Source organism: Stigmatopora argus, chromosome 11, assembly GCF_051989625.1.
Source record: "Stigmatopora argus isolate UIUO_Sarg chromosome 11, RoL_Sarg_1.0, whole genome shotgun sequence".
In the NCBI taxonomy this organism is placed as follows: Eukaryota; Metazoa; Chordata; class Actinopteri; order Syngnathiformes; family Syngnathidae; genus Stigmatopora; species Stigmatopora argus.
In genome coordinates, this window is record NC_135397.1 from 2,697,736 (window position 1) to 2,711,215 (window position 13,480).

The window sequence follows — 13,480 nt, forward strand, 5'->3', positions numbered from 1 at the left end:
TACTATGTCGTTTTTTCACGAAAAATAGCCTTACTATACTATGCCGTTTTTTAAGAAAAAAAGCCTTACTATACTATGTCGTTTTTTCACGAAAAATAGCCTTACTATACTATGCCGTTTTTTAAGAAAAAAAGCCTTACTATACTATGTCGTTTATTCACGAAAAAAGCCTTACTATACTATGCCGTTTTTTAAGAAAAAAAGCCTTACTATACTATGTCGTTTTTTCACGAAAAATAGCCTTACTATACTATGCCGTTTTTTCACGAAAAATAGCCTTACTATACTATGTTGTTTTTTCACGAAAAAAGCCTTACTATACTATGTCGTTTTTTAAGAAAAAAAGCCTTACTATACTATGTCGTTTTTTCACGAAAAAAGCCTTACTATACTATGTCGTTTTTTCACGAAAAATAGCCTTACTATACTATGCCGTTTTTTAAGAAAAAAAGCCTTACTATACTATGTCGTTTTTTCACGAAAAATAGCCTTACTATACTATGCCGTTTTTTCACGAAAAATAGCCTTACTATACTATGTCGTTTTTTCACGAAAAAAGCCTTACTATACTATGTCGTTTTTTTTCACGAAAAAAGCCTTACTATACTATGTCGTTTTTTCACGAAAAAAGCCTTACTATACTATGTCGTTTTTTAAGAAAAAAAGCCTTACTATACAATGTCGTTTTATCACGAAAAAAGCCTTACTATACTATGTCGTTTTTTCAAGAAAAATAGCCTTACTATACTATGCCGTTTTTTAAGAAAAAAAGCCTTACTATACATGTCGTTTTTTTCACGAAAAAAGCCTTACTATACTATGCCGTTTTTAAGAAAAAAAGCCTTACTATACTATGTCGTTTTTTCACGAAAAAAGCCTTACTATACTATGCCGTTTTTTTCACGAAAAAAGCCTTACTATACTATGTCGTTTTTTCATGAAAAAAGCCTTACTATACTATGTCGTTTAAGAAAAAAAGCCTTACTATACTATGTCGTTTTTTCACGAAAAAAGCCTTACTATACTATGTCGTTTTTTAAGAAAAAAAGCCTTACTATACTATGTCGTTTTTTAAGAAAAAAAGCCTTACTATACTATGTCGTTTTTTCACGAAAAAAGCCTTACTATACTATGTCGTTTTTTCACGAAAAATAGCCTTACTATACTATGCCGTTTTTTATGAAAAAAAGCCTTACTATACTATGTCGTTTTTTCACGAAAAAAGCCTTACTATACTATGCCGTTTTTTTCACGAAAAAAGCCTTACTATACTATCTCGTTTTTTCACGAAAAAAGCCTTACAAAACTACGTCGTTTTTTCACGAAAAATAGCCTTACTATACTATGCCGTTTTTTAAGAAAAAAAGCCTTACTATACTATGTCGTTTTTTCACGAAAAATAGCCTTACTATACTATGTCGTTTTTTCACGAAAAAAGCCTTACTATACTTTGTCGTTTTTTCACGAAAAAAGCCTTACTATACTATGTCGTTTTTTAAGAAAAAAAGCCTTATGTCGTTTTTTCACGAAAAAAGCCTTAACTATACTATGTCGTTTTTTCACGAAAAAAGCCTTACTATACTATGTCGTTTTTTAAGAAAAAAAGCCTTACTATACTATGTCGTTTTTTCACGAAAAAAGCCTTACTATACTATGTCGTTTTTTCACGAAAAATAGCCTTACTATACTATGCCGTTTTTTAAGAAAAAAAGCCTTACTATACTATGTTGTTTTTTCACGAAAAAAGCCTTACTATACTATGTCGTTTTTTAAGAAAAAAAGCCTTACTATACTATGTCGTTTTTTCACGAAAAAAGCCTTACTATACTATGTCGTTTTTTCACGAAAAAAGCCTTAATATACTATGTCGTTTTTTCACGAAAAAAGCCTTACTATACTATGTCGTTTTTTAAGAAAAAAAGCCTTACTATACTATGTCGTTTTTTCACGAAAAAAGCCTTACTATACTATGTCGTTTTTTCACGAAAAATAGCCTTACTATACTATGCCGTTTTTTAAGAAAAAAAGCCTTACTATACTATGTCGTTTTTTCACGAAAAAAGCCTTACTATACTATGTCGTTTTTTAAGAAAAAAAGCCTTACTATACTATGCCGTTTTTTAAGAAAAAAAGCCTTACTATACTATGTCGTTTTTTCACGAAAAATAGCCTTACTATACTATGCCGTTTTTTCACGAAAAATAGCCTTACTATACTATGTTGTTTTTTCACGAAAAAAGCCTTACTATACTATGTCGTTTTTTAAGAAAAAAAGCCTTACTATACTATGTCGTTTTTTCACGAAAAAAGCCTTACTATACTATGTCGTTTTTTCACGAAAAATAGCCTTACTATACTATGCCGTTTTTTAAGAAAAAAAGCCTTACTATACTATGTCGTTTTTTCACGAAAAATAGCCTTACTATACTATGCCGTTTTTTCACGAAAAATAGCCTTACTATACTATGTCGTTTTTTCACGAAAAAAGCCTTACTATACTATGTCGTTTTTTTTCACGAAAAAAGCCTTACTATACTATGTCGTTTTTTCACGAAAAAAGCCTTACTATACTATGTCGTTTTTTAAGAAAAAAAGCCTTACTATACTATGTCGTTTTATCACGAAAAAAGCCTTACTATACTATGTCGTTTTTTCAAGAAAAATAGCCTTACTATACTATGCCGTTTTTTAAGAAAAAAAGCCTTACTATACATGTCGTTTTTTTCACGAAAAAAGCCTTACTATACTATGCCGTTTTTAAGAAAAAAAGCCTTACTATACTATGTCGTTTTTTCACGAAAAAAGCCTTACTATACTATGCCGTTTTTTTCACGAAAAAAGCCTTACTATACTATGTCGTTTTTTCATGAAAAAAGCCTTACTATACTATGTCGTTTTTTAAGAAAAAAAGCCTTACTATACTATGTCGTTTTTTCACGAAAAAAGCCTTACTATACTATGTCGTTTTTTAAGAAAAAAAGCCTTACTATACTATGTCGTTTTTTAAGAAAAAAAGCCTTACTATACTATGTCGTTTTTTCACGAAAAAAGCCTTACTATACTATGTCGTTTTTTCACGAAAAATAGCCTTACTATACTATGCCGTTTTTTATGAAAAAAAGCCTTACTATACTATGTCGTTTTTTCACGAAAAAAGCCTTACTATACTATGCCGTTTTTTTCACGAAAAAAGCCTTACTATACTATCTCGTTTTTTCACGAAAAAAGCCTTACAAAACTACGTCGTTTTTTCACGAAAAATAGCCTTACTATACTATGCCGTTTTTTAAGAAAAAAAGCCTTACTATACTATGTCGTTTTTTCACGAAAAATAGCCTTACTATACTATGTCGTTTTTTCACGAAAAAAGCCTTACTATACTTTGTCGTTTTTTCACGAAAAAAGCCTTACTATACTATGTCGTTTTTTAAGAAAAAAAGCCTTATGTCGTTTTTTCACGAAAAAAGCCTTAACTATACTATGTCGTTTTTTCACGAAAAAAGCCTTACTATACTATGTCGTTTTTTAAGAAAAAAAGCCTTACTATACTATGTCGTTTTTTCACGAAAAAAGCCTTACTATACTATGTCGTTTTTTCACGAAAAATAGCCTTACTATACTATGCCGTTTTTTAAGAAAAAAAGCCTTACTATACTATGTTGTTTTTTCACGAAAAAAGCCTTACTATACTATGTCGTTTTTTAAGAAAAAAAGCCTTACTATACTATGTCGTTTTTTCACGAAAAAAGCCTTACTATACTATGTCGTTTTTTCACGAAAAAAGCCTTAATATACTATGTCGTTTTTTCACGAAAAAAGCCTTACTATACTATGTCGTTTTTTAAGAAAAAAAGCCTTACTATACTATGTCGTTTTTTCACGAAAAAAGCCTTACTATACTATGTCGTTTTTTCACGAAAAATAGCCTTACTATACTATGCCGTTTTTTAAGAAAAAAAGCCTTACTATACTATGTCGTTTTTTCACGAAAAAAGCCTTACTATACTATGTCGTTTTTTAAGAAAAAAAGCCTTACTATACTATGCCGTTTTTTAAGAAAAAAAGCCTTACTATACTATGTCGTTTTTTCACGAAAAAAGCCTTACTATACTATGTCGTTTTTTAAGAAAAAAAGCCTTACTATACTATGTCGTTTTTTAACAAAAAAAGCCTTACTATACTATGCCGTTTTTTATGAAAAAAAGCCTTACTATACTATGTCGTTTTTTCACGAAAAAAGCCTTACTATACTATGCCGTTTTTTTCACGAAAAAAGCCTTACTATACTATGTCGTTTTTTCACAAAAAAAGCCTTACTATACTATGTCGTTTTTTCACGAAAAAAGCCTTACTATACTATGTCGTTTTTTAAGAAAAAAAGCCTTACTATACTATGTCGTTTTTTCACGAAAAAAGCCTTACTATACTATGTCGTTTTTTCACGAAAAATAGCCTTACTATACTATGCCGTTTTTTAAGAAAAAAAGCCTTACTATACTATGTCGTTTTTTCACGAAAAAAGCCTTACTATACTATGTCGTTTTTTAAGAAAAAAAGCCTTACTATACTATGCCGTTTTTTAAGAAAAAAAGCCTTACTATACTATGTCGTTTTTTCACGAAAAAAGCCTTACTATACTATGTCGTTTTTTAAGAAAAAAAGCCTTACTATACTATGTCGTTTTTTAACAAAAAAAGCCTTACTATACTATGCCGTTTTTTATGAAAAAAAGCCTTACTATACTATGTCGTTTTTTCACGAAAAAAGCCTTACTATACTATGCCGTTTTTTTCACGAAAAAAGCCTTACTATACTATGTCGTTTTTTCACGAAAAAAGCCTTACTATACTATGTCGTTTTTTAAGAAAAAAAGCCTTACTATACTATGTCGTTTTTTAACAAAAAAAGCCTTACTATACTATGCCGTTTTTTATGAAAAAAAGCCTTACTATACTATGTCGTTTTTTCACGAAAAAAGCCTTACTATACTATGTCGTTTTTTCACGAAAAATAGCCTTACTATACTATGCCGTTTTTTAAGAAAAAAAGCCTTACTATACTATGTCGTTTTTTCACGAAAAATAGCCTTACTATACTATGTTGTTTTTCACGAAAAAAGCCTTACTATACTTTGTCGTTTTTTCACGAAAAAAGCCTTACTATACTATGTCGTTTTTTCACGAAAAAAGCCTTAATATACTATGTCGTTTTTTCACGAAAAAAGCCTTACTATACTATGTCGTTTTTTAAGAAAAAAAGCCTTACTATACTATGTCGTTTTTTCACGAAAAAAGCCTTACTATACTATGTCGTTTTTTCACGAAAAATAGCCTTACTATACTATGCCGTTTTTTAAGAAAAAAAGCCTTACTATACTATGTCGTTTTTTCACGAAAAAAGCCTTACTATACTATGTCGTTTTTTAAGAAAAAAAGCCTTACTATACTATGCCGTTTTTTAAGAAAAAAAGCCTTACTATACTATGTCGTTTTTTCACGAAAAAAGCCTTACTATACTATGTCGTTTTTTAAGAAAAAAAGCCTTACTATACTATGTCGTTTTTTAACAAAAAAAGCCTTACTATACTATGCCGTTTTTTATGAAAAAAAGCCTTACTATACTATGTCGTTTTTTCACGAAAAAAGCCTTACTATACTATGCCGTTTTTTTCACGAAAAAAGCCTTACTATACTATGTCGTTTTTTCACAAAAAAAGCCTTACTATACTATGTCGTTTTTTCACGAAAAAAGCCTTACTATACTATGTCGTTTTTTAAGAAAAAAAGCCTTACTATACTATGTCGTTTTTTCACGAAAAAAGCCTTACTATACTATGTCGTTTTTTCACGAAAAATAGCCTTACTATACTATGCCGTTTTTTAAGAAAAAAAGCCTTACTATACTATGTCGTTTTTTCACGAAAAAAGCCTTACTATACTATGTCGTTTTTTAAGAAAAAAAGCCTTACTATACTATGCCGTTTTTTAAGAAAAAAAGCCTTACTATACTATGTCGTTTTTTCACGAAAAAAGCCTTACTATACTATGTCGTTTTTTAAGAAAAAAAGCCTTACTATACTATGTCGTTTTTTAACAAAAAAAGCCTTACTATACTATGCCGTTTTTTATGAAAAAAAGCCTTACTATACTATGTCGTTTTTTCACGAAAAAAGCCTTACTATACTATGCCGTTTTTTTCACGAAAAAAGCCTTACTATACTATGTCGTTTTTTCACGAAAAAAGCCTTACTATACTATGTCGTTTTTTAAGAAAAAAAGCCTTACTATACTATGTCGTTTTTTAACAAAAAAAGCCTTACTATACTATGCCGTTTTTTATGAAAAAAAGCCTTACTATACTATGTCGTTTTTTCACGAAAAAAGCCTTACTATACTATGTCGTTTTTTCACGAAAAATAGCCTTACTATACTATGCCGTTTTTTAAGAAAAAAAGCCTTACTATACTATGTCGTTTTTTCACGAAAAATAGCCTTACTATACTTTGTCGTTTTTTCACGAAAAAAGCCTTACTATACTATGTCGTTTTTTAAGAAAAAAAGCCTTATGTCGTTTTTTCACGAAAAAAGCCTTAACTATACTATGTCGTTTTTTCACGAAAAAAGCCTTACTATACTATGTCGTTTTTTAAGAAAAAAAGCCTTACTATACTATGTCGTTTTTTCACGAAAAAAGCCTTACTATACTATGTCGTTTTTTCACGAAAAATAGCCTTACTATACTATGCCGTTTTTTAAGAAAAAAAGCCTTACTATACTATGTCGTTTTTTCACGAAAAAAGCCTTACTATACTATGTCGTTTTTTAAGAAAAAAAGCCTTACTATGCTATGTCGTTTTTTCACGAAAAAAGCCTTACTATACTATGTCGTTTTTTCACGAAAAAAGCCTTACTATACTATGTCGTTTTTTAAGAAAAAAAGCCATACTATACTATGTCATTTTTTAAGAAAAAAAGCCTTACTATACCATGTCGTTTTTTTAAGGAAAAAAAAGCCATACTATACTATGTCGTTTTTTAAGAAAAAAAGCCATACTATACTATGTCGTTTTTTAAGAAAAAAAGCCTTACTATACTATGTCGTTTTTTTTTTAAAAAAAAGCCATACTATACTAATGTTGTATTTTAAGAAAAAAAGCCATACTATACTATGTCGTTTTTAAGAAAAAAAGCCTTACTATATTATGTCGTATTTTAAGAAAAAAAGCCTTACTATACTATGTCGTTTTTTAAGAAAAAAAGCCTTACTATACTATGTCGTTTTTTTAAAAAAAAAAAGCCATACTATATTATGTTGTATTTTAAGAAAAAAAGCCATACTATACTATGTCGTTTTTAAGAAAAAAAGCCTTACTATACTATGTCGTATTTTAAGAAAAAAAAGCCATACTGTACTGTCGTTTTTTAAGAAAAAAGCCTTTCTATACACATACTTTTGTAGCAAAAATTATCAGTATATACTATTATAATGACGTGCAACTGAACACAAAATTAGCTTCAAAAAAAAAAAACAGCCAGACAATTGTACCTTGAAGCCTCGTGAAGTGTTGCCATGGTGAAAACAGGCGGCTGGAGACACTTGACTTCCTCCAGCGGCGAAACCGGGGGCGTGTCGGACATTTCCGAGGTGGGCTGGGGCAGAGGCGGCCCCCCCGCTGGCACGCACTCCTCTTTGGGACGATCGTCATCGGAGCCCTCCTCTTCCTCCTGTGGACACCACTTGTGTTTAATAGCCATGTCGCTCAATCCCACTCAAACCAGAGCGTGTTGGAAGTCGTAACATTACATGTAGGAAGCCCCCACGGCCACTAGCGGGCGGCAGAGCTGTATTGGAATAGGACTTGGGGGGCGGAATAAATAATTCAAAGTCTTTTTTTTCCATCTGGGAAGCTGGTTCTACTCACAATGGTGGTGATGAGCGCCGAGGCGTTGGAGGAAATCAGCAGCTGTTTGAGGATGCGGTAGCGCTCGTACAACGGTTGGACAAGTGACCACTCGTTGGTGTTATTCTAAAGACACATATATAAAATTGGAATATTGCAGGAATATAGAGATTTCCATTTGCTCATACCGGGCGTCCGTGTAGACTCTCAAAGTAGAGCAAACACTTCTGCAGGCTGGATTTCTCCATCCTCATCTGAGACGGCGTCATCTCCTGCACGCAGAGGGAGGTCAGCTTGAGCATTTTGTTCAAAGGAAGAAAAAAAAGTCAACCTTGATCTTGTCTGGCATGTTGAGCTCTCGCCGCTTCTCGCTCAGTCTGGTGGCCACCACCTGGAGGGTTTCCTCCACGCTGGGCTGCGTCTTGCCGCCGTTGTTCGATTGCCGGAGCTCCGTGCTTCTTTCCGACGAGGGATGCGAAGATGCTTTGGAAACGCCTTCCTCTGCGTGACACAGTTTGAGCTCTGCAGGACAGCAGAAAGAAACATTTGAGCTCCACAATGGGATCTGTTGTTGATAATGACGACAGGGCCTATGTCCGATTATTATTATTATGATTATTATTATCGAACACAGTTGGGAGCCATCCACATTGCAAAAAGACACCTACTCAAAACGAGTTCAATTCCCTTGTTTTAAGTGCAACCTGACTAGAAATAAGTGAAATTATCTTCCAGTGCCTCAGGTAAATTTTACTAAGCTCGATTTCTTGAAAAAAGAAAAACAGATGGCGTATTTTCCGCACTATATGGCGCATCTGAAAGACGTGAATTTTGTCAAAAAGTTGTATTTACTTGATGTGGAATAGCCTTACACATGGTCCTGTAAATACAATTTTAACACTCAAAATAAGCTGAATAAAAATGACTAGATTTAGGAAAAGTGAATAGCAATATTTCATATGATGAAGACGGGTTGTCACCTTTCAGCTGCTTGCGGCTTTTCAGGAGCTCCTTGATGAGTCTGGCAACCTCGGGATGAGCGCTCTTGTCGTAATAGGACGGCTGACAAAACAAAAGACAACCGTATGAGCGGTCCTCCAAATTGCTGACGCCATTCGGGTGACGTCGAGGCTGCTGGGCAAACGGTGACTCAGCCGGGCCGACTTTGCCGCTCACCTTGAGCCGTTCTTGCTCAAAATGTTCCTCCAGCTGTCGGATCCTTTTCCTCAACGTCTGAACGTGTCTTCTCAACACGGTGACGGACGAAGAGGAATCGTCCGGTTCTGCGCGGTGGCTGCAGCGTGCCCTGCGTGTCAAAAAAATAAACATTCTGAAAAATGACACTTTAACTCTAAATTTTGCATCTACACCATCTTTCACATGAAAAACTGGGCAGCAATTCAACATAACATTCAGATCTAATCTACTCGCCGCTATTGATAGCGCTAGACATCCAATCCATTATGGGAATTGGACATCTATTGTTGTCAAAGGCAGGCAACGAGTTCATCTAAATTGCACCCGCAACCCTTGTGAGGATAAGCGTTCCGGAAAATGAATGGATGAGCCATTGAAAATTAGCCTGAATTGGATGAAAGCAAAGTGTCTTACACGCGAATGTGTTGCGAGCACGGCGGCGAAGGGGCGGCGTCCGGGTCCTGGTTGTAGCGGAGGCTGCCGCTCAGGTTGGGGCAACGAGGTGACGGGATCGGGCACTCGCTGGCGGCGAAAACCGAGAGCAAGGGAGGACCGCCTGGCGAGCTCGGTGACCTCGGTGACCTCGGGGAGACGCTGTCGTCTCCCGGAGAGACGGTGGGCGGAGCCGGGGCGCAGAAAGATGGCGGAGACGGGGAAGGCGCTGTCAAACACGGGGGAACATGGAAAAAAAACATGAAAAGGGAGGTGTGGCCCAAAAATGCACTCTAATCAAATACTAATCGGTATTGTTCAAAGTCGGGAAAATGTCAATAATTGTTGGTTTTTCCAATCAGGAAAAGAAGGTTGCACTCGGATTTGTGTTTGGGTTTTTTCAATTGCCAGTGGTTAGCATGCCAGCCTCGCAGTTTTGAGGTTGGCGTCCATGAATTCATTGACACCTTCTGAGTCATCGTGTTAAGTTGTTCCCCACCCACAAGCGTGGACAAACCATCCGGCATAATATTTGGTTTCTTTCGGCTTTGACAGCAATAGAAGTCCAAATGAATGATGAATTACGACTTCAAACATATATATAAATATATAAAAATTATCTCTTTTTTTTAAACCTAAACACAAGCTAGCCATTGCTTTCTTTGAGTTTTCTGAACGCGGTCCTCGGAAATAAAAAGTTTAGACACCCTTGTTCCACTGCTGAACATTTTCAAGCTTGTTTACTAAATCATAAATTTATGATGATGGTCTTTAAAATTTAGGCATTTCTATAAATGGATCAAAACCGCCTGTCTTTGTCATTCCTTTATTATTCCTAGCAAGGTTTGTGGGGGTGCTGGAGCCTGGCCTTGCTAAGTATGGGCTGGAGGCGGGGTACATTCAAACTGGTGCCAGCCAATCACAGGACAGATTGAGACAAACGACCAGTCAAAATGGGTTGGACCTCTATCGCCGTCAATGGCAACCAATGACTGAATACATACAAATAAAATAAAATCATCTATCAAAGTCTTTTTTTTACCTGGTTTAAAAATATGAGTGGAGAGATTTGGATTTTTCTGTAAGCGGCTAACAGAAAAAAAAAGTTTGGACCACCCTGCACTACTGATTTTGATTGGAAGCCATGATGGTGGGCGGGGACTCTTTTAGGACTCAAAAGTTTTAGGACTACTGCACTAGAAAATCATGACATGAGAATTACATGATGTGGCTTACCGCGTTGTGGCGAGTCGTCCGTCGGAGGAGGAGAGTGGAGGAGCGCCTTGTGGTCCGAACGGAGGCTTAAAAAAAGCTCCCGGGGGTCTCGGGGTTCTTCGCGATCCGGGTCGGGGGGACTCGCGTCGGCCTCCAGGGCTTGGAGCTTCAAGGAGGGGCTTTGGAAGCAGAAGCAGAACATGGCTGGCTGTGGGGCGGAGAGGGCTTCTTTCCCGGTCTTCAAAGTCCTCCAGAGAGACGAGGTGTCACGCCACGTTGGGGGGTGCGAGGAGAAGCCGTAAATCCTAGCGGAGGCATCGTCCGCCTCGGCTTTCCTCACGTCTCTGTTTTTAAATCCGCAGTCCAAACGCGTCGTGTCCTCGACGGAAGTCCGCCGACGGGAATCTACGTAGTAGATGCTCCTTCCACGCCACGCGCATGGCGATCCTTCCCGCTGCCTTCACATGGATAATTCATCAGCGACGGCGAGAAGGGGCGCGGTGGCGGGAATACCGTTGGCGTCTTCGCGTGCGGCGTGGGCGTGCTCCGGGAGGAGGCCGTGAGGGGTAACCACGGCAACGTTGTTAGCCGGCTAATGCAGGGAGTCGCGCGGGCCGAGACGTGGGCTGCGATGAAAATGACGTTTCGGTTTGAGGGATTTTCGTGGGTGTGGGGGCGTGTGCGGGGTACGCAGGGGGGGGGGGGGGGGGGGCTTTGACGTCATCAACTCGGCTCGCTTTCTCACGCTCGTCCGCTGTTCATTCATAAAACGGCATGGTGCGTCACAAGGGCGGGGAGGAGAGGACGGTATCTCGAAAAGATGGAAGGGGGAAAGCATCCAAGGTTGTCATAGCATAGATTAGGAGGCTAAAAATGGAAGCGTGGATGGACGTCACCATCTGTATAATTATCATTGTGTGTGTATGTGTGTGTTTATCTAGAGGATCAAAACATCCAAGTCATTTTGCCTGGAGGATGAACAAGCAGCCATGTGTCATGGTGGCATGCTGCTGCAGTCCATGAAACATGGCATGTACACAGAAGCAAATGTGGCCTATGCTGTGACACACACAAGATGGATGAGTCAGGAAATTCATTTCAGCAACATTACCTTTTAAGTGGCCAGGTGAATGGGAATTTCATAGGAAGATCGTCCAAATAACAATGTGTTTGGATGCTGGACATCACGTGACCTGGTTGCATGCACGCGTGTCGCTCCGAGGCCATCTGGCAAGTCCATTAAGGTTTTGGTTTATAGTCATGTGTGACGGCAGCGAGACATAACTAACATAGACAGCCTGTCCTGGAGCTCCGATCTCTGGAAACGGCGTGCGAGCCTTCAGAGTAGGTCAACACGAAGTAGCCACGTGGAGGCCACGGCGTCTTCGCGTTCTTTGAACCGGAATGGCATCCATCCAAAGTGCGTCTGCGGGCATCGGACCGCGCTGCTCCCGTAACCTACTTGTCACGTCGGGTGCACGATAGACCGAGTGAAGGCGAGTCCATGTGGAGAAAAACGAGGACAGCGACGACCGCATGGAAACTTCCTGCCAAACATTGCCTAAGGTCACCAAGTCAACTTCCTGTCAAAGTGGTCAAGGTCACAAAATTCCATCCTTTCCCGACCGGCAGGTGGAAATCTGGGTGTGTCCATTGACTGGGGCCTACAAAATAAGATGCATTCTTTTGCATGTATTAGCTTGAACACTAAATGGCTTTAACTGCATGCAGGAAACTAGAATTTACATGAATAAATGTAGATATTTAAAAAATATTATGTGATTAATTGAAATAAATGTGTTTTATCTTAGTTAAGTGATTAATTGCATGCACCCCATAGTTAACTTCAGAATAATTCAGGATTAGAAAATTGTATACTATATATAATATAATAACGTTATCCTGAAATATAAGAGTAACTGCCAGTCCCAGTGTGAAAATGAATTGGACGTCTATCGTCATCAATGGCAGCCCTCTTTGAAATTTGAACATCAATACTCAGAATAGCCTTTATATTTGCATTGTAACAGAAGTTTGAACGAGATTAAGACATCTCCATAATGAAATGAGTCAGATGAAGGATTGTAAGTATGAAATGAAGGACAGCCATGTAAAATAAAGTGTTTAGTACAAAACAAAGTAGTATAAGACAATGTACAAGACAAAGGGAGATGAAATGAAGATTGTGGAGTCTGGTTTTACTTTGCAGCACTGACAGCTTTGAGGATAGAAACTGGTCCAGAATCAGCTTGTCCTTTGCTGACCTTTTGCTGGACCTCCTCGTCGGTACATCTTCGCCGTTGATGGAGTTTTGTTGTCTTTGTTTGTTATTCAACTTGAATCTAAATGACATATTTTGAAATGTTTTTTTTTAAATCATTGCATTAAAAACAAAGGTGAAAATATGTAATTTCCAATTGGGCATATATGTTTAATTCAATTGAACTTTATCACATGGTTTGCAAAATGCATTCAAACTTTTAAGTTAAAATTGCCATTCAGATGCTGATTTTTTTTGTGAATGTTCATTTTGGCAAAAGCAACCAATCGCCACTACTTACCAATTGCGCCGCTTTCTCGTATGCCTTCAATTACTAAATTAATCCCAAAATAGATGCTGTGCATAATACCAGCAATATTTGTGTTGTTCCAATTTCCTACACAACACCTATAAAACAAATGAATTTACTTCAATTTGTTATTGTTGCTTTGAAGGATGCTACAACAGAAAAACAA

The 13,480-nt window shown here is 36.9% G+C and overlaps 1 protein-coding gene across 1 annotated transcript in view; it reads right to left on the bottom strand.

The window, feature by feature from the left end:
- Positions 1 to 11,844, bottom strand: part of fam13c (family with sequence similarity 13 member C) — a 26,988-nt gene extending 15,144 nt beyond the window's left edge. The window contains exons 1-8 of the mRNA XM_077612747.1: positions 10,766 to 11,844; positions 9,512 to 9,758; positions 9,077 to 9,206; positions 8,881 to 8,962; positions 8,232 to 8,422; positions 8,089 to 8,172; positions 7,922 to 8,026; positions 7,546 to 7,724 (exon numbers count right to left, since the gene is read on the bottom strand). Coding sequence (XP_077468873.1) covers positions 7,546 to 7,724; positions 7,922 to 8,026; positions 8,089 to 8,172; positions 8,232 to 8,422; positions 8,881 to 8,962; positions 9,077 to 9,206; positions 9,512 to 9,758; positions 10,766 to 10,946 — 1,199 coding nt within the window. The 5' untranslated portion in view covers positions 10,947 to 11,844. The remainder of the gene's footprint in view (positions 1 to 7,545; positions 7,725 to 7,921; positions 8,027 to 8,088; positions 8,173 to 8,231; positions 8,423 to 8,880; positions 8,963 to 9,076; positions 9,207 to 9,511; positions 9,759 to 10,765) is intronic.
- Positions 11,845 to 13,480: the final 1,636 nt, after the last annotated feature.